General features: G+C 35.2%; 1 protein-coding gene across 1 annotated transcript in view; it reads right to left on the bottom strand.

Annotated features, from left to right (window-relative positions):
* PCDH11X (protocadherin 11 X-linked) overlaps positions 1–20,819 on the bottom strand; it is a 315,546-nt gene that overhangs the window by 263,199 nt on the left and 31,528 nt on the right. The window contains exon 2 of the mRNA XM_030449023.1: positions 6,934–7,517. Within this exon, the coding sequence (XP_030304883.1) occupies positions 6,934–7,473 (540 nt within the window). The 5' untranslated portion in view covers positions 7,474–7,517. The remainder of the gene's footprint in view (positions 1–6,933; positions 7,518–20,819) is intronic.

Below are 20,819 nucleotides of genomic sequence, written 5' to 3' on the forward strand. Positions count from 1 at the left end.
GATAGAACAAGCTAAGAAACAATCCTATTATCAGGCTGAATTCTACCTACCAGACAAAAGCCTGAGTGAAAAGAAAATCATTAACCTCTCAAGATATAATTATCAAGAACTAATTTCCAGAGCAAAGGACATTTACTTAGGAAGTTACCCCTAAAACCATTGTATCAAAGCTTCACTTGAAAACAATTGATCTCGGTTTAGAGAGCAAAAAGCCTCTTTCCCCAGTCAGATATTCACAGAGTCAGCACATGAAACTTTACACAAGGGTATTAAGGAAAACATTACCTGAACGACAGAATCAGTGGGAAATATTACATAGTTGTGAATAGTTTTGGACTCCAAGGCTCAATCTTTAAAAAAATTGAACCTTTTTACTAACACGTGAGCTTCTCAGTATCTGAAGAGTGACTTTCAAATCTAGCCCTGGAGTCCAGCACAGTACTACTGCACTAGTAGAGCAAAACCAAATAGTGTAAAAAAAATCCTAATTACTTGGAGGATTTAAAAGAAATGTGCAATGGCACCTCAACCTACTTCAACAATGTTTAGGTTTAACCTACTCTCCACTGGTATAAACAAAGGAAAAAAGTACTCAGCATCATTCAAAAGACATCCTGTCTGTCTCTGGAAGCCTCTCTCTTATGAAGGGCAGCTAAAAGTTACCTTAGACAGACAATATGTCCAACTCTCCATATTTATTAAATTAGGGACAATAGAGGGTGACCTTAGAGTTGACTGGAGAGTAACTCCAAAGAAAAAAAATACCTAAATCTATTTTTGAGCTCCATAAATGTATTACCTTCCTCATCTATGCTGGCACATGAATGAGAAAGGCACACACAGTACTGGTCTGAAAATATATAAAGTCCAAACCACATGATCCCTTACAAAAAAGACAGACAGTAACCTATCCTGCAAAGTTATGCTGAATGAAATCCCTATGTCAAGTCAATAAAGGAATTGTTAAGTATGAAATATAAGCCACCCCATATCCAAGCAGAAATTCAAAATCTTAAGCCTAAGCTACACATCACTGGGAAGAAAAGAACACCAAAAAAACACCAGCACTCTAATTTTTTTACCATTATTATTTTTACCTTGTGAGGCATTGTCAGGATTTAAGAAAAACATTATTTCGGTTTTTGGTTCCAATACTTAAATACTATCGTTGCCTGTGTTATCAATTGATTTTTAGTGCCAGTTAATCTTGAAATACCACTGACCAACTAGGCTTTCTCCAATGACAGTAACAGAAAAGCTATTATCATCATCTTATCAGGAAGTCAAGAAATTTCCTGTCTTAATCATGCCTTTTCCTGGGTATATTTAAGTCCTTAAAATGAAATCTCAGGATCCTGAGCAGCCATCTTTTACAATGCAGCCATAAGTCCCTTACACAATTACTAGAAAGGATTGGTAATAAAAAAGAAATTAGAAAGAGCAAAAATACTTTGCTACTAGTGGGTTGTTATAAATTTACAAAGAATTTTTAATAACAGGAAAGTAATGAAGTTGGAATTCACCTAATCTCATTAGTGTCCAGTAAGACCTGACAATATTAATAAACGTCCATTTACATGTAGAAAAAGCAATATCCAGTAAGACCTGACAATATTAATAAACGTCCATTTACATGTAGAAAAAGCACTATCTAGGCAATTTTTTTTCACTAAAGGCAGATGTTGATAAAAACCACACAGACTTTCTGTGACCTAATTAAAAGGCCAATATAGCATTTAACTCTCTACTCATGCCACTGAAGCCATCACAGAAGAACTAGCTGTATTCATTTCAGTATCATCTGCTATGGGATTCTCCCTCATTCAAACATGGTTTGAGACAACACGTGATGTTTACCATTTCAGCTTCCCTCCACTTAAAGGAAAGAAAGCATAAAAAAGGACAGAAAGAGGTTCAATCAGCTGATGCTTGGAACAGTGACAATGATCAGATGAACAGCTGTTTAAGAAAACATAATGTATGTCACTGCACACTGAACTTGCCAGGACATTAACCATGCATTCTTTCCATCTCTCTATGTATTCAGTTAGTATTGGTGCAAGATCAAACGCAAACAGGACATGGAAAAATTTTGCTAGTCCTCCCACTTTTTTTGACTTTCTGATCTTTTTTATTTTGGTTTTTTCCTTCCTTTCTGGTTCTGATTCAACTATGAATCTAGTCTCAGTCCATAATTTTGATTTAACTACCTTCCTAGCTTTCATTTTACATTAAACATCTCCTTCCAGTCTTGATTTTCACAAACAGCAACATTAGGTACTTGATCCAGAACTACTTTGAGGCTCAGAAATAACAAAGTTGCAAGAGCAGGCTTGAAATATGATGAAGATATGTGATCTCCATCTTCCATCAGTGACAGAATTGATAAACTGCATCAAAAAGGGGAAAGCTTCTATTGATAGACATCACAGGAGATGATCTACAATAGCAAGAGGCAACTCTACTCATCAGAGGCAAGACTGATGTGTTGTGAGACTGAGTAAGAATCTATTTTGTCAGATTATAGAGGTATGAACTGACAGCTACAAAAAGATTTCTATATTATTCTAGAAGGAATGCACCAGCTGCTTTTGATGATAAGTAAATACAGGAAAATTACTGTAATAGGTAAGAGTAATGGAACTATAACAGTAATATCAATTTAATTTCTCCCAAACTGCAACAGATTAAAGCAACAACCTTATTAGCACAGAGGATTAGCTGACAGGAGAAAATGATCTGCTCCTGCGACAGCAGTTATGCATTCACTTTAGTCCACTGCTAACTGGGTATTGTTGTATCTATGTAATGCATACGGTACAACAAGTTGACAAGAAACACTTCGCACTTTTTTGAATCCTTTCAGAGGTATGTATGTAACTAACTCCCCATTACAGTGCTCCATGCAGAAATTTTACTCAAAACCTGCTCTGAAACAGCTCCCCTTTTTAACATCTAAGAGAACAGAGAAATGCTTCATACTAAATTCATCATTGTCAAAGCAGAGGCCTGTGACACTTGCAAATTCTAAGTTAATAATCAGGTTGTATCAAATATTAGCTTGTCTTAAACGCAAATCTAAGTGTACTGAAAAGGTACAATCAGCAACAGTATGTATTTTTAACACTTTGGTAATACTGTCAGACACAATGTGCATTTTACATCAGGACATAAGCAATGTGAATGCCTCAAAGAGGGGGATAAAAACTTGTAGGCTTATTTGCCTGTAGGGATGAAAACAGAAAATCAGTATTTCTAGATTCACCCTTAATCAGAAGTCACTGCTTATTCATATTTCAATTTAAAATTTGCTCTGGCATCCTGCTAATATCCTATGTATGTTTATGAATGCCAATCTTTTCTGGCTCATACATCAAGTAGTTATCTCAACTGAGACAAAATAATTGCTTATCTATCTGACCATTGCTTTCTCTTAACTTACTGTCTGTCTTGGCTGCTCCTATCACCACCTCCTACTACCAGTCTTATGCCCCCTTTCTGTCCAATCTAGACTTGGAGCTATTTCTCATTCCAAATGCTTTTTCTTTTATTTTTGAATCACATCTAGTTAAGTTCTCTCTCCCTAGCTTTGTTCACAGTAAACACTGTTTACCTTTTAAACATTTAATGTCAGTTTACTCATGGTCAGCTTTGGGCATCTCAGAATCTTTTACTTTTCTACACACAACAGCATGCCTTGCATGACTGTTCCTGAAAACTCTCTTTTCCAAGGAAAAAAAAAAAAAAAACAAACAAAAAATCCCTAACTTCATGTAATGTTAAAGTATCACTAATTTTAAGTAATTCACTATTTGTAAACTTCTATCAGAGCAACTCTTGGTCAATTACCAGTGTTATTACACTGGCTGGGTGGGACATTTGCAAATTTTTGCAACCCATTTTCTAAATAAGGAAACAGTGAACACAGTTCAAAAGCTGTTCAAAGTAATCATTTAGATCTTCCTTTAAAAAAAAATAATAAAACACTCCTTAGAAAGTCTCTTAGACTTTGTCTTCTACATAACTTCTAAGTAAGTCTTATGAGAAATAATGCAGGTTACATAGAACTGTTGTCTTTTTAGAGTTCATGCATTTCAGACAATATATGGATTAATCACAGCCACTTGGAAAGTTCTGGAGCTGCAGTACCATGAATCAGTTCCACAGAAGTTATTTTCAAATGAGATACATTTATAGAAAATGCTGACTCACAAAAAAAGTACCTGAATGCTAATTTGTGTGGTAATTAAAGCACTCTCTTGTATTAAATAAATCTAATCTGTTATGAAACTTTGAAGTAATGCTGAACTCAAAATACAGGAATAAAGGAATAGCTTTTTTATGATGTTTTGTTCTATTTTAAAAACATTTTCAGAAAGAGACATCAAATTAAAATAACATGCAAGTTTGTCATACAGTTAAAAAATAAAATTTTATCAATAAATATATGCTTTAGAATGTAAACTGAATACAACCTTTTTCAGCCCCCCTTTAAGAGAGGCAGTAAGGTAAGTGTAACAAAGTGAGGAAATACTGTGACACAACAATTGCTACCTTCCCAATAAGATACAAAGTTGTTGAAAATGTTCTGAAGACCTATAAATTATTCGGCTGAGTTTATCTTTCGTAAAAATTTTAATGGCAAAAAAATCTCTTATCTTCTGGCACAATAGGCCTGGCTTTACACAGACAAGAATAACATTTTAGCTAAACTTTCTTTAAAAAGTGAGCTATCACTGAAGAATTCTTCATTGCATAGACAGTTTGCTATTACTTACTCTAAAATATGGAGCAACACATGTTGCTGCACAAACACTAAAGCACCAGCCTTTGTGCTTCTACAAAGTGACTTGTAAATCTTATCATCTCCCACTCCCCTGTCATCCTCCAAGTATGCTGCCTTGCCCGTCGTCTTCATATCTGGTATTTCCCAAAACTCCCCACAAGACTGTCATATTGGCCCTGCTAGATGCATTCTGTTCAGAAGGCAAGACAGTTTCATGTGCTGCAGTCTCCACACTTTTTATATGATGATTATAGAAGGAAGGAAGGAAGGAAAAGGTCAACACACAAGCCAGCAGACACTAGCAGCTGCAGAGTATGCCCCAAAAACCAGCACAGGATAACACACAAGAGGGGAGAAAGGGCAAACATCATCCTTGTGTGCCTGCCAGCCTCACTCCTGCTGTTTCAGTGTTACCCAAGCAAGAATTCTTAGGCATCACCACTCTTCCCTTTTTAATCTCCCTCATCAGTGATGAATCTTTGTACATTCACTGCCACTCACTGGAATTCTTAACTTCTACTGTCTCCTTTTATATGATTACTTTTGATATAAACACTGTTAAAACTACTAATAGAATAATTCATGGACACTACTATTCCAAGCTGCCTGTGAGTCTTATACTGGTTTTACAGATACTTTCCAAGGTATGTGTAGTGGCTGACTTTTAAAAAGTTTGTGGATCCTTAACTCAAAAAGTACCTGACCAACTGGCACACAAGAGAAAAATTCTCATTGTGGCACATACAGTACAAAAGTTTATCACTTGCAGTCCATACCAGTGTGTTGATCCACATCACTTTTCTTTCCCTTATGTGACAAAAGCAGTCTTTCAGAGATGCTTTAATAATCATGTCATTATTTTTTCTTTCTATTCTCCCCCAAACTCAAATACCAAACTATTACTATTTTTTAAGTTATTTGCATGTCTTTTGTTGAAACCTGGGTCTCTGGCAATCCACCTCATCTCTCATTAGATCTTTTCACAAGACCTTATACCCTAACACTACCATGTTTGAAAAGCTTACTACAAAGACAAACTTAATAAAAAGTTCTTTAAAAAATTTAACTTTCTATATTACCAAGAGAAGATAGACATACATATTGTTTTGAGGGTTTTTTAAGAAAGTTAACCAGAAATGTCCAGTGAGATGTAGCTTTCCAAAACAGATTTCTGCATCTTTGTTACTAGTTAGTAGTCAAAACATTAGAAATACTTCAGGCTGCAACCAGTTTTAAAAAGCAACAAGAAGGCAGCATTTTATTGTTATTAAATGCCTAGTAAGTTCTGATATTGGTGAATATTAGCTATCAAGTTAATCAAAGCATATAATGGCCTATATTGTCTGTATTTCTCCAGTCAGTAATGGGGGTGACAGATTGGTTGCTGAGCAAGATAACGAATAGTTTCCAATTCCAGTTCTTCCCACATAATAACCCTACAGGGTTAGGGTAAATTTCCTTCCTGTTCTAAACTCACAACACATGGCTACATGCTAATATTTTGTTCCCTAATGTTCCCTCTGCTACAAAGGGTAAAAGAAGCAAGAATATGAACTACTCGCTCTTATGAGTGCTACTCTTGCAGTCAGGCATAACTTGGTCTTACCCCTTCCCAGAGATGACACTCACCCAAACATTACAAAGCTACTTTGGCAAATGGACATCTTTTTCATTCTAGAATAACTCAGCATATAGATGAGCATCATGTCATATAACCTTCTGGGCTGAGTTCTACTGCTCAAATCTAGCAGTCACGTAAGAGGAAGACAAATCCAGTGCAAGATATTGTTGCACCTGGCACTGTCATGTTGGTGGCAAAACTAACATCCCTTTTTTGGTCTGAGGAGACTGTCAAGCCAGAGTCTACAAGCACTTTGAATTCTGGCAGAGTTCATGGAGACATGCATGCTTTATCATACTGCTGCACAGACAGACATACACACATACATCAATAGCTTTCCACAAAGTGAAGATATGATGGACTAGAATGCTCTCAGAAGTATATATCAGGATTTCAAGACATATTTCTGCAGTGTCCCACTACTGTCATACACAGCTTCATATTTATAATGGGTTGATGAGGACAGGCAACATTTGCAGGAAAACAGCAACACATACAGTAACACAAAAAAGCAGAAGAAACCCACCTTAAGGAGTTCATAATGTTGAATACCATTCACACCAATGTCCGGATCAACAGCAGATGGGACAGAATAGCGAGAATTAATTGCTGTGTTTTCAGGGATGGAGATGTTAATAACTGTTGAGGGGAAGAGGGGGGCATTGTCATTTATATCCTCTATTAGGAATCTGATCTTGACCAGTCTGAATACTTCATCAGGCAAAACAGCAACCTCCACCTCATAAAAGCAGCGATTCTCACTAGAGATGCCAGAGCACAGCTTCTCACGGTCTATGCGGTTTGCAGTTGTGAATATCTCGCCAGTGTTCTCTTCCACCCGTACTAAAGGTACATCCCCAGTCTTATACACAAGCTTGAACTGCAGTGGTGAGGAAAGGGGCACATCTGGGTCCAGCGTTAGGTTAAGATCCTTGAGCAAATTGCCAATGAGGACATTTTCAGGCAGTTCTTCCCGCACTGTGTAATTCTTCTCCTGTGCGCCAGATTGAAATACAATACAGGCTAACAAGACTGCCAAGAGGTAGGTTCCAGACAGCAAGTCCATCTCCAGAATGACTAATAAGTATTTGTGTAGAACTCCAAGAGTAGCTGCAAACAGGAAGAAAAAAAAATCTGTAAAATTTACAGAATATTGTATTTTTAAATTGATAGAGAAATTAAAAGACTAATAACTCCCCAACAAAAAATAACCTGAACTGTTTGAAAACCTTATTAATAAACAGATATTTGACTGCACAATCCTTCATAAAGTGTATAATATCTCTTGCAGAAATATTTAATTAAACCCAGTAATGAACACTGATGTTTACTGAACTCTGCCTACTGAAGTCTTAGAACTGGATCAGAATGGAGTTTTAGTTCCTACCAGCTTAGCATCTGTTTCAAATAGACCTGTTCTAACTCATCAATATTCTTCTATTGTGCAGGTGAAAATATAATTTCTTTTCCTGCCATTTCTAATTTTACTCTCCCTGTCATCACAAAGATTGATTTACTCCTGCTTATCAAGTTGTGGGATTGAAGAAATTACCCAAGTCAGTAATTGTCCTCACCCCTTGAATACCACATTTCAGCAATACCACTTTTAGAGCAATTTAAATTAAAATGTGAATTTGCAGTGAAGCAGATTAGGAACACTTAATGTTCCTATTCTGTTTCAACCCTACACACTTCCTCTGACAAGGAGTAACAGATAAAGAACATCCTACCTAGATCTGCAAGATATGTATTTCCATGCCAGTATGATTTAACTGTAAAACTTTTTCTGGCTTTATGAATATACAAAAGGAGCAACATGAAATAAAAATCCAATCCTGCAAGTCTTCACTTATGAAAAAAAGCATTGCTCAGTAGAGTAATTCAATTAACCTGAATGAGATTGCTGACATGGGTGGAACTCGATATACAGTTGATGTGGCACAGCTACTGCATTACCTGTCATATTTTAGTAATTCGGTGACTTATTTGCAGTACTTTAGTTATTCAGTATAAGGCACAATACAACACCGTACAGGCATTCAGGAGTGATGAACCAGTGTACTATGAACATCCATTTCCTAAATCCATTATAATATTAAACTAAATATGTAAATAAGGAAGCCATCAGCAGTTACTGATTTTCATTAATGGTAACACTATGGTAGCAGCATGAGTTTAATGGAAGAACGGTGGTGATATTGTGCAAATGCAATTGTTTGACTATTATGATTTATTAACTGTCTTGTATTTCTGTAAATATATCTCCAACAACTGTCATCCCACTGAAGTAATTGCCCATTTACATTCAACCTGGAGAAAGCTCTTATTTCAGGAAAGTACATTTTTGTATCTGCTATAGTAAAATAAATGTATTTACATTGTCTCATGCAAAACAACAACAAAAAAAATTACAATGAAGAGTTGATATTTCAATGTTTCCCTCAAAGTTCAAAGTTTTGAACCTGCTAAACAGTTCTAGAGACATAGACTTTCTAGGGCAAAAAACCTCAACATGATTCCAGTTTACTGCTCAGATTTAGAGTGCAGTATCTTGCCATGGGGAATGTGATGTTCTTAAAGCATCCTATTTCTATAGCCATAGCTGTATGTGTCCTGCCTTTTGTGCCACAGCACTCATAGAAACTCTGAGGTAACAGCAATGCAAAGAAAGAACATGCTTTCTAGCAACTGAGCATCATCCTGAAAGACACTAAATCAGAATATTTCTAATGACATACAACATTTAATGACTTTCATATTTGTTGACATATCATAAATACAAATACCACAAAAAGTGAAAATTATATAAATACAAATCTAAAAACAAAGGAAAGGCTAAAAAAAACCCTGCAAATGTAAGTGGCAGAGTCAGACAAAACAGGCCACTAAGAGAAATCAGAAAAAGACAATATACGAATGGTAACAGATGGTGGAAAACGTTAGAGATGAACTAAGGCAGACAGACAGGCTAAAAACACAAAAAGGAAAAAAAAAACTGGGCAGAAAGGCAGTCACAGCTCAGTGTGTGGAAACAGGCTTTCTTGCTGACTGCAGTACAAAGGCAAAAAAGAAGTACTGAAGGCCAAATAGAGTAGTCCAGCTCTAAAGCACCTTTCATAAGCTCCAGCAGCAACACTTTTAAGGTGGTAGAAAGAAACTAAAATCAAATAAAGATTTTTAACAGAAGGTAACATTCAGTTTGCCAAGCCATTTTCCCACCTTTCAAACGAATACATTAATGTCTGTGCTAGTGACTTGTGTAACTAGCAAGGCAAATGGCCCAGATGGACAGGATGGAGGGAAGGAGGGGACAAAACACTGAGATTTCACTCTTTCATCTGAGTAACTGTGCACTTAAAAATACCTGCTTTTTTCTCCAATATATGAAAAAAATATGGCATAGTTTCCCTATTATCATTGTTCCTTATTATCATTACTATCTTTGATTTACCAGTGGTCCAATCAGACCATCAAAAGTCGATAGAATATACAAGCTTGTAACTACTTAACGCAGTCTGATGTGAAGACAGAATCTTAATCTGTTCTTTATACACCAGACTCTACCTGCTTCAACCGAGTCAGAATTCCTGCAGCTTATTACAGCACTTGTCTGGTATTTCTTACCTAAGATCATAGGAAAGTAGTAAATACAGCGAACAGCCCAGGTGTCCACTTCAGATGACAAAGCAATACTACTTCTTGATACCTGGGTTCAAATTTTACTAAGCATAAAAATAAACAAGCTATGGTAATATTTCGTAACTATCTCCAATCTTCAAAAAATATTAAAAATATTTTTTTAAAATTAGAAATACTACATTCAAATCCAAAACTACACCAATATCCAAACATTGAAATCATAATAGAGAAAAAAACCCTGAAAATATCACTCACACTCTTATCTTCATTTTCCCCGAACCTCTTTTAATTATATGGACAATTTTAGATAGTATAGCACACTTTTTCAATGTAATATCCCTTTCATTTGCTGCTAATCCACCATGGACTCCTTAAATGGGAGTATTTAAATTCCTGCATTAAAACTGTTTCTCTCAGTGCATAAGATCCCCATGCCACAGGCTCTGTTTGTCAGTCAATAGAATGGTTATCATGCCATTTAACTGAAAACCAGTCAACTTGTAACTATTTCAGTTCACAACCACTCCCTCTGAAGTGTCCATGGATAATTAAAGTTCCAGAGGTTTTCAATTTCTGGATCATACTGACATGGATTTCAACCTTATCCTGTACACTTCAGCTGTTATCTGTTACTGAAGATTTTTATTGTTGGGTGTTTTGTTGGGTTGTTTTACTTTTTTTTTTACACTTTAAGTCACCAACAGGGCTGAACACAGAAATGCCTGTCCTTTGGCACCACACCTTATTTAACTAAGTGGCTGGTTTTCATGGTGGTTAAGTTTTCTAAAAAGGTAGACAGTGGTAGTTCTTACAATTTTTAATGACAATAAGTAACACCATAAAGAGGTATCCTAAAGGGGATCATCCTCATTCTTGCAAAGTTAGACACAAACGCTCATTTTCACACTCTGTATATATATATAAATTACTTTGCAACCATCAACATATATAAGAGCCACTCCATACATAGTACACTCCATGACCCTATTCAAACAAAAAGACTTACCTCAAAGAGAAACTGACAATTTGTTATATTATCAAGGCTTTCAAATTCATTCCCTTATATGATTTTACTCTAAATCCACTAAGGGACTGATTTATTCTTTGATCTATTTTTTATTAGTCTAATGGTACTGACTTCAATGAAGTTTCTTTAATTTGATTTTTTTTCCTTGCAATGAACAAAATGAAACGGAAAATTCTTATGGCCAGGAGATAATGAGACCCCACATCCATTCGTGTCAACAAAAGAACTAAGTATGAGCCATGACTTGATTACAGTTTCGTGCTTTCTGACTCAGTGTTCACTGCATTAAAAATGAAATATTTTTTAGGTTGGCTTTTAGTTTTTTTCTCTCTTTACTCTTCCATCACAGGGGCTAAGAAACATGCCTCACTTGAAAAAATATAAAGTTATTGACCAAATGGCAGATTCTTGCAACCACATGAAGCAGAAGCCAAGGTGTGGAAAACAAGCAATTGATAAACTCTTAGTGAAACACAAATCTAAATTCCTGATATTAATCTGCAACTACTATTATGAGTACTCAGTAAAACAAGATGCTGGAAACAGTGAACAGAACTATAAATACAGAGCGGCCAGTGAACATGCTGAATAGACAAATTGAACTCAATCACATTAATTTACAGTATAAAGGCTAATTTCTTTTAGTTGTTTCAAATTAATCCCTGTAAAGCTGAAGTATCTTTTTTCCTAAAATAGGAAGGACAACTCATGTCTGGTAACATGTAGCTGGCAACCCCTCAGCAGAGATTTTAAAAATAACCTGTAACTGATTTCAGATGACTGTAAGACTCTACAGTATACTTTTTTTATATAAGTAACATTAGGAAATAGATACGCCTCTTAGCAATAAAACAGCTTTGCACCAGGGCTTCACAGAAAGCTCAAGGTTAAGAAGAAGAATCTTGGAAAACAGCTGAAAATTTCTCTGAGAAGCAGGGCTATTTCCATTCTCTTAGAAATAAACACCGAGATACCTAAGCAAACAACAGAAGCAGGCAAAAAACCCAAAACAATAAAAAAAACACACTCAAACCCTCTATAAAGATGCTGAATGTTATCACTTAAAAGCTATTTAACACTGCTCTACAAATTCCTATCTATATTCGCTATAATTCAATTAGATTTTCTAAAGCAGTAACAAAAATAGTTATTAATAGTATGATTCCCAATGTGATTTTCCTAGTATTTTATATGTGTTTGTACACGTTAATACACTTTACAAATATAGTGAAAATTGCTTCAGTTTTGTTCCTTGAAAATCTGCTCATGCCTCAAACCTGAAAATTAAAACCCTGCAAAAGCAAACAAAAGTAAACCATGAACCACCATAAGGCTTGTGAAGATCACAGTAAGACATACAAGTACAATACACTTTGGCAGCCCTTCTTTAACTTGCTTTATTAATTATTATTGTAATTAATAGCTAGCTAAGAACCAAACAACTTTTCTTCTCTTTCCTCAATAAAATGAGAATAGTTCAGACCACACTTCACAGAACTAAAATGTTTCATATTCTATTTCCTTCAGGCAAAAGTGTATACAACGTATACAGAAAATGTTAACAGCAGCACATTCTCCGTGAAGTCTTTATAGAATAAAGAAACAGTATGTTCTTCAGTGGCAGCATAACTACTCATTATCATAAGGGATTTTTTGTTTTTAAAGACAGCTAAAATATAAATGAGATTCAAACGAGTAGGTTGGTCAGAATTATTAAAAATATCATTAAAACCATCTTCTATAACTTAGCTTACATCACACCAACTAACAGCCAAATTACCACATTTGTCTAGAATTACCACATGAAACAAATGCATACAATAAAATGGAGTACCTATTTTTAAATTTTAAACTCCAATATGGAATCCCCAAGTACCATAGACATAGAACAGCAAGTGTTGAAAATATTTTTCTTATGATTTACATATGGCTATAAATAGCAAGGAAGTAATCAAAACAATTTATGTTTTAAAGCCAAATGACCCTATCTAAACACACTATTTGAATAAAACATATTATACAATATAAGACTCTCATAGGGGCCCCTGACCTGAGACCAAGGCCTTTACAAGGGCAGAAGACAACACCTGCATAGTGTTATTAAAGGACAAACCAAGTATCCCTTTCACAGAAATAAAAGTAAACAAAAAAAAACCCCACACAACCCAAGCAAAGACAGGAAAAAACCCAAAACAGAAAAAAAATCAAAGAAAAAAAACAGGAAAACAAAACAGAAAAAAAAAACCAGAACAGAAAAAAAACCAGAACAGAAAAAAAAACCAAAACAGAAAAAAAAACCAAAACAGAAAAAAAACCAAAACAGAAAAAAAACCAAAACAGAAAAAAAACCAAAACAGAAAAAAAACCAAAACAGAAAAAAAACCAAAACAGAAAAAAACCAAAACAGAAAAAAAACCAAAACAGAAAAACACCAAAACAGAAAAACACCAAAACAGAAAAACACCAAAACAGAAAAAAAACAAAACAGAAAAAAACAAAACAAAAACAGAAAAAACAAAACAAAAACAGAAAAAAACAAAACAAAAACAGGAAAAAACAAAACAAAAACAGGAAAAAAAACAAAACAAAAACAGAAAAAACAAAACAAAACCAGAAAAAAACAAAACAAAAACATTAAAAAACCAGAAACGGAGAAAAAAAGCAGAAAACAACAACCAATAAGAAAAAATATTGAAGCAAAATAAACAAATAAGGCAGCAAGTGGGTGTTTCCCGACCCCCTGTTCTAGCAGGCGAGTTCCTCCCAGACAGACCTTATCATCACACACCCCACCCCCCAGCAGCCCCCCAGGCGGTTTCTAGGAAAACCCTTTGCTTTTTATTACCTGAACACAGCCACAGGAACCACCACGTTTAGCTTTAGAAGGCCTGGTGACAGAAATTGCGAGAAGGCAGAAAAAATAATACAGTTTACGAGCTCTAATCCCACAACCTCGCAGCCGCGCCGAGCCCGGGCGAGCCACTGAGGAGAGAGAAAAAGGCGGGAAGGGAAGCGCAGAGCAGAGCGAGCGCAGTGCCGCCGTACGTGACACCCCGCACGTACACCACACCCCCCTCACTGCCTTCTGGAAGCTTCCCCACGGGTAGGTCCTTCCTCACCCCGCTTCCCGCTGGCGCCTCCTTCTCTTCTTCCCCATGAGGGCTTTCCTCACCGATCGGCGAGAGGCATCTGACGACGTACCCCATCAAGTACTGTTCCTAACAACTCACCGGTGGATACTAAACCTATTGGATCGAACCTGTGTCACAGGTGTGTGTCTTTGCAAGCTTTAAGATGAACAAGCGGTTAAATTTCTGCAAAATCTGGCCTAAGTTCCCACAGGCTGGGCCACTTTAGATACAGTGTTTCATGGCCTGAGGAGGGGAGGTGATTTCCCATTTCCTTTCTCAGAACCACCTCAGGGCCCGCAGCGGGATGAGGACAGAAATCCTCCATTTAGAGTCTGTGAAACGCTTTGGGGATGGCTCAGAGTGAAAGGTGCTATGTAGATAAAGAGGTGTTAGCAGTAGCAGCTGCAGCCGAGTGTGGCTTTAGAAAAATCCTCTCTGAGGAAGAAGTGAGCCACCCTTTTTCCTCTAGTAAGTGTAGGAAATAAATGTCTATGAAAGAAAATGAAAAGCAGTTTGATAAAAGATTTCTTGTGATTTATTAAATGGGAGACCAAAAGCATCTGAGTTTGATCCCAGCTGGTTGTAGTTAAAAGGATTAATATCAAGCCTTAGTAATTCATATCTTGATTTATTAAGGGCATGGATTTATCTCTTATGATATTATAATATAAATATATATAAAATCAAATCAGTAATATAACTTTAGTTATTTTCTTGTGGAACAGCTCTCTATTACCTAATTTTCTTTGAGTTCTCCTAAGGAGGATTTCTCTCCTTAATACATTTTCATCTTGAGATGACCTTTGCTTAAATATGTTGATACAGTGCAACTAATTAAAGATGGTAGTAACAATAATAATTATTTTATACAGTGTTTTCTGGAAAAAAACCAAACATTATTTGATGTAACTTTCAGTCTAAAGATGCATAGCAAATTATGCATGAATTGCAACAAAGTTTTGCTTAATCCTTTATGTATTGATGGAGCAGGACTTAACTATTAATAACTCAATATTAGCATATTCATGACTCTTGAAGATATACCAACTTTTGAAAGGTGAAATCATGTAAATTTTTGAGAAATTTACTAGTAAAAAGTATAATGCCTTGCTGACATATTTCCTATATACAGGAAATTCAAATCTTCAGTTCTATATAATGTACACAAAATGTAATGTATTTTATCTGCTAATTAAAAAAAAAAAAAAAAAACAGCAAAAAAACAACAAAACAAAATGATACTGGAATAATGTAACTGTTCTGATAAAGTACTTTCTAGTGTAAAGCACCTGTAATCCTGACAGATTCCCATACTGCTGTGGAGATTGCAGACATGTGGGTTTATTCTCAAAGCATTGAAATTCTGTGCTTTGTTGGCAAATTTTGCCTAAAACAGAACTTTTCATCCTCCTCAATTCTTGGTACTCAGTTCTCAGAATGTATTTATTCGGTCACTTTCTCACTTTCATCAAAGAGAAAAAAATTAGAGATAGCAAATACTACATTTTTAATAGATTTGGTTTTCTGCTGCCCTAATTTTTCCATTCTACATTTAAAGCAAGACTGAATCTCCTCACCTGAAATGTGTTTCCTTACTGCCTCCTCACTGAAACCTGTCAACCATTAGGATGACACAAAAGGGGGTTTGTAATGTGGACAAAATATTTCTAACTAGAAATCTGCATGTTCATTGACTCGGTGTGGCCATCCTGCTGTCAATGATGTCCAGACACAAGTGATGGGCATAAACTTGGGCTTGTAATGAAGAAAAATTTGGGTTATTATGTCCCATCAGTTCTCCTTCTGACATAGTGTAAAATGATGACAGCTTCAAAAGTTTTTGAATGGGTAGGAGGAAGTCATACCTACATTTGTAATGAGAACAGTATATATACATCTGTGTATCTGAGTCCCATAGATCATTGATGTTAATGAAAAAGCTTTGAAAAAACATTTTTAAGTCTGTTTTCTTTGTCAGTAGCATAGGCCCATGGTACACTGTGGTACACTGCACAGACTCCTTTTGAAGAAAATAGAATGATTTTTGAAAGTAGGAATTAAAAGTGGAAAACTCTTAAAGGAATAATGTGAACAGTGATTAAAGTTTCAAATAGATGTGCATTCTTCCTCTGTTTTGTCTGAAAGCCATGTCCCTACTCCACATACCCAAGTGAAAAACTTATTCTGCATATAAATGGAATTACTTCACCAGTTGATAACAGCTTATTATTTAAATGTAAGAAAGATAGAAAAGAGCACAAAAATACTGTAAAATACATACCAGCTTATTACCTGAAGAAATCATGGCACAGAATCTCTGAAGAACATGGGACTGTATTAAATACTGTATCATTATTAAGTTTTACTGCGCTTCACATTTTGATGACTCTACCTGTTTCAGTCAACTAGAAATGACCTAAGGCTTTTTGGTCATTTATAGAAATCAGATGGTTTTGGTAGAGTTGTAATAGAAAGGTCATGAAAACATCAGATAGACTGTTCATTTACATTAACTAATTGTGTCTCCAAATCTAAGACCTACCAAGAAAATGGATGGGTTTTTTACATGCTGAAGTTCTTTGAATGACTTAAACAAGAGCAACACAAGTGACACAAGGACATAATTATATATTGCTTCACAAGATAGTAAAACAACAGTAAGAAGATTAGCTGCTCTATCAGTTACTGCTATAAGAAGTAGAAATACTGATTTGTGATTAAATGAATAGAGAAAATAATAACATTTCAAATTTTTATCCTCTGACAAGGTAACTGTCTGACAGAACTCTTAATTATTTCCAGTAAAATAGATTCTCAGAACTTAGAAAATCCAAACTCTAAGTGTTTAGTAAAGGAAACCTGGTGTTCTATTACTAAAACCTATCAGAATTCCAGTGTTGCTCTATTTATTAAGTGCACTAGAGATGATTTCCCATAGAAAATGTTTTATTTGTGTCTAGTAACTGGAAGTATTAAAGTCTTGTGGTACTGAAAATTAGCCACAATTTCTATTACAAGATATTCACTAGGAATGAAATTGTGGAAAGGATTACTGAAATACTTTCCTGGAACTTAATGATGTTAGTCCCATACTTGAATATTATGAGATATTTTGTACATTTTCAAACATGCCAGAATATAAAAAAGGTGTGATATGGTCTCTTAAGTTTGCAGTTCTATTTGCCTAATAAAGCTCCACTATATTTTGTGCAAGACAGTTTTCTGATATTCAGAGGTGATGAATTTTTAGAGGCAGTCTAATGCCTCACATTGATGTTTATCATCAGTATTGTGTTCATTACTGATACTTCCATCATTAATAGTGGCATTTTATTTTTTTATTCTGTGCCACATATGAAAAGTTTTGGTGGTTTGTGTTTTTTTTGACAAAATTTTAGAAGGCAATTATTCCTTAGTGCACAACGCAAAGGGGTGCTGCACTGTTTTAAATGGAGAATCATCCTCTGTAACCTGAGGGATACTGCTAAGTCTGATGTTTTTCAAATAATTTCAAGAGACTTATACTCAGATTTGGCTGGAATGTCAAGGCATATGCTTTTTGATGAAACTCCAAAGATACAAGTTCTTTTTCTTCCTCTTCTATTGGAACACAGTGTTTTCTTGTAGGAGAAAAAAATCAGACATTCATGGAACACACTGTATTCTGCCATGTATTTGCTGGTGTGTTCTACATTTATTTAGATTAAAGCACACAAAAAACAGATTTAAATATCTTTTCTGTCCTTGAAATGCATGTGATTAGTCATCAGAGTTCCTTTTTTAAATTCATAGGATTTGAAGAGAAAACAAAAGTTCTTACACAAGCCACACAATGCCCTTTCTTACACTATTAGAAATCAGTGCAGTGGGGAGTGGGGCTTTCTGTTGGTTGTTCATTTATTTGTTTCATAACAGACACATTGGAGGAATTCAGTTGGAAAATATCTGCAAGATGAATTTCCAAGCTGATGACCAAAAATCATGTTGCCTGGAAAGTAGATGATGCTCCATTCCTAGGTTCAGATATATACTTCCCACAAGGTCTCTGCAGAACAGTAAAATATTTGCACTGTCCTTGACTGCTAATATTTTAGAATTCAATCAATAATAGATAAAATAATAATTAGGATTTCAGCCATCTTATTAGGCTTGCATTTGACCATAAATTAAGAAGGTGATTAATCACATTGAAATAAACCTCTAATTATTTAGCTATTCAGTTGAACAATAAAACTATCTTTAATGAAGGCTTGCTATTAAAATTGTTATTTAATTACATTTTAAATAAATAAAATCCATACTTAAAAGAAATCAATCTACAAATGCTCAGTCTGAACACCACCTCAAGTCACCATGTATCTCCTTCTAGTGACACTATGAAGAGTCACAGCCCAACAAATGAAAATATTTCTGAAAAGTATAGAAATATAGTTTATCGTGGTTTGCTCTAGCAGAGAGCTCAGGTTGCAATAGTCAAAGACCACAGGTCACATCATTAATTAAAACCAAAACTGAATTTTAAAAAGCAAACAAACCACAAAGCAGCAAAGTGTTGCTTTGCTTACTATTCTCCCATTCTATAGATTGTTATGAGTGCATGTGTACAACTAACTCTTAAAAAGTTAGTTATTTAGTTCTTATATTTGATCCTTAGAAACAATAAATAATACTGACAAATTTCATGTTTCTGAGCATAATATATTAACCCATTAGGTTTCTAAAACAAATACTACTGTGTTGTACTTGCCAATTTATACCTTCCCTCAAGAGAACTATGAGCTTACCATTTAGAGAATATACAGGCTAGTGTTTCATCATTCAGTGGTAAACTTCAACCTTTTATGGTAGTGGGAAGGAAAAAAGAGATGCACAAATAGCTAGATATTTCAGGCATGCCAGACTGCTAAGACATTGCCAGGTAAGAGAGCAATGTGTTCACCCCGAGTTGCTGGCCTTCCTTAAGCAAACATACAAACTACATACAATGTACAAGAGAAGAACAAAATAATTGTTTTAGGTTGGTTTTAGACACATACTACCTGCAGATTTCCAAGCATATGTTACTTTGCATAAGATAATTACAATGCTTTATCCTCTGCAATATATGAAAGAAGCATCTTTTTAAACTTATTTTTCACTCAGTGCCTTTGCAAATTGTCTTTGTGTACATCTTCATGACTGTTTTTCAGCAAGCAGGCCACCTAGTGCCTAACAATTACAAGTACTCTACAATGACCTAAACTGCTCTATAAGAACTGACAGTACTCTTAATCGACTGGATATCAAAATCATGTTACCATATTGTAATTCTGCAAAAATAATAGAGAATTAAGTTCCCCCACCCACCCTAGAGGAAGAGTGTGCCAATTTCCTGTAAAAAAAATTAAATAGGGAATACATATGCACCTTTTCCTTCTCTGAAAGATAAATCCTTTTCTTTAAAAGCTTATTTTGTAACTAATCAAGCTATTTTTGAGATTTCAGTTATTTGAATCTGCAGACAAAATAAATGCCAGTGTTTTTCTACAAGTAAGACTTCTCATTATTCGTGGACATGTGAAATTTCTAGTTTAATCTAATAAAATACAGAATACTGTAGTATTTTAATAGTGCAAATGACAACCCTGGAATTACGGTTGGAAGGGGTATTTCCTCCTAATTGCATTTGTGTCAGTATTTTGGAGTCCAATTCAGCTTCTTTTAAGGTTGTTGGCAAAGTTTCCATAAACATCAAGCGTACAGTGCCTATTAAGCTTTCTGTTTCATCTTGGCGATGTGCTGCTTTCCTGTACACTGGAATGAAAATTCAATAATCTCAAGAAGCAGCCAGCGGTCCCCCAAAGTAAAAAAGACTGCTTCTTTCTTTACTCAATTTTAAATTACCCTTAGTGCTTTCCTTGGAACAGTGAGATTTTAAGCCTGTGGAAAGGCTACGTTCAAAGTTATCAGAAGACACTGAAATGATTTTCTTATTCACATTCTATAGGCCAGCTTTCAAATATTCGAATTTGACATGTCTCCATGAAAGTAATTCAGGTCACAAATGGTTTAGTAAGACTTAATGCTTTAGTCTTCCTGAATTTCAGTTTCTAGGAAATGTCTATCCAGTGCTGGGTATCTCTTCCAGCGCTCTTTAAGTCCAAGTTAAATATATTTACAAATATATATTTCCTCTGGAAAGCATAATACCTGAATCTTTTCATTCAATTTATAAACTTGCTTAGGACTATATATATATATATATACACACTGCTTATACAGAAAGGAAATAATGAAAAGCATTCAGTAAAATAAATTCTTTTAAATATTATAGCAAAATTTAAAAGAAAATAGACACTATTAGATTCTGAAAGATTAGAGTTTTATTAGACATCTCTTGATATATACTCGTCATGTATTAGAAGGATAAAGGACATCTATCCATATCTGCTTGATTGATCACTTTCTGGTTTGGTGATTTGAAAGGCATAATCCCTACTCAGACAATAATAACAACAAAAGACCCAAACTGAACCATTTTTTATTCCCTGCCCCAAACAACCTGGGGACAGGGATAGAGATGTCTGGCATAATTAAAAACAGAGCAGATGAACCAGAGCATCAGATGGCCATGAA

This window comes from Calypte anna, chromosome 4, assembly GCF_003957555.1.
Source record: "Calypte anna isolate BGI_N300 chromosome 4, bCalAnn1_v1.p, whole genome shotgun sequence".
Classification (NCBI taxonomy): Eukaryota; Metazoa; Chordata; class Aves; order Apodiformes; family Trochilidae; genus Calypte; species Calypte anna.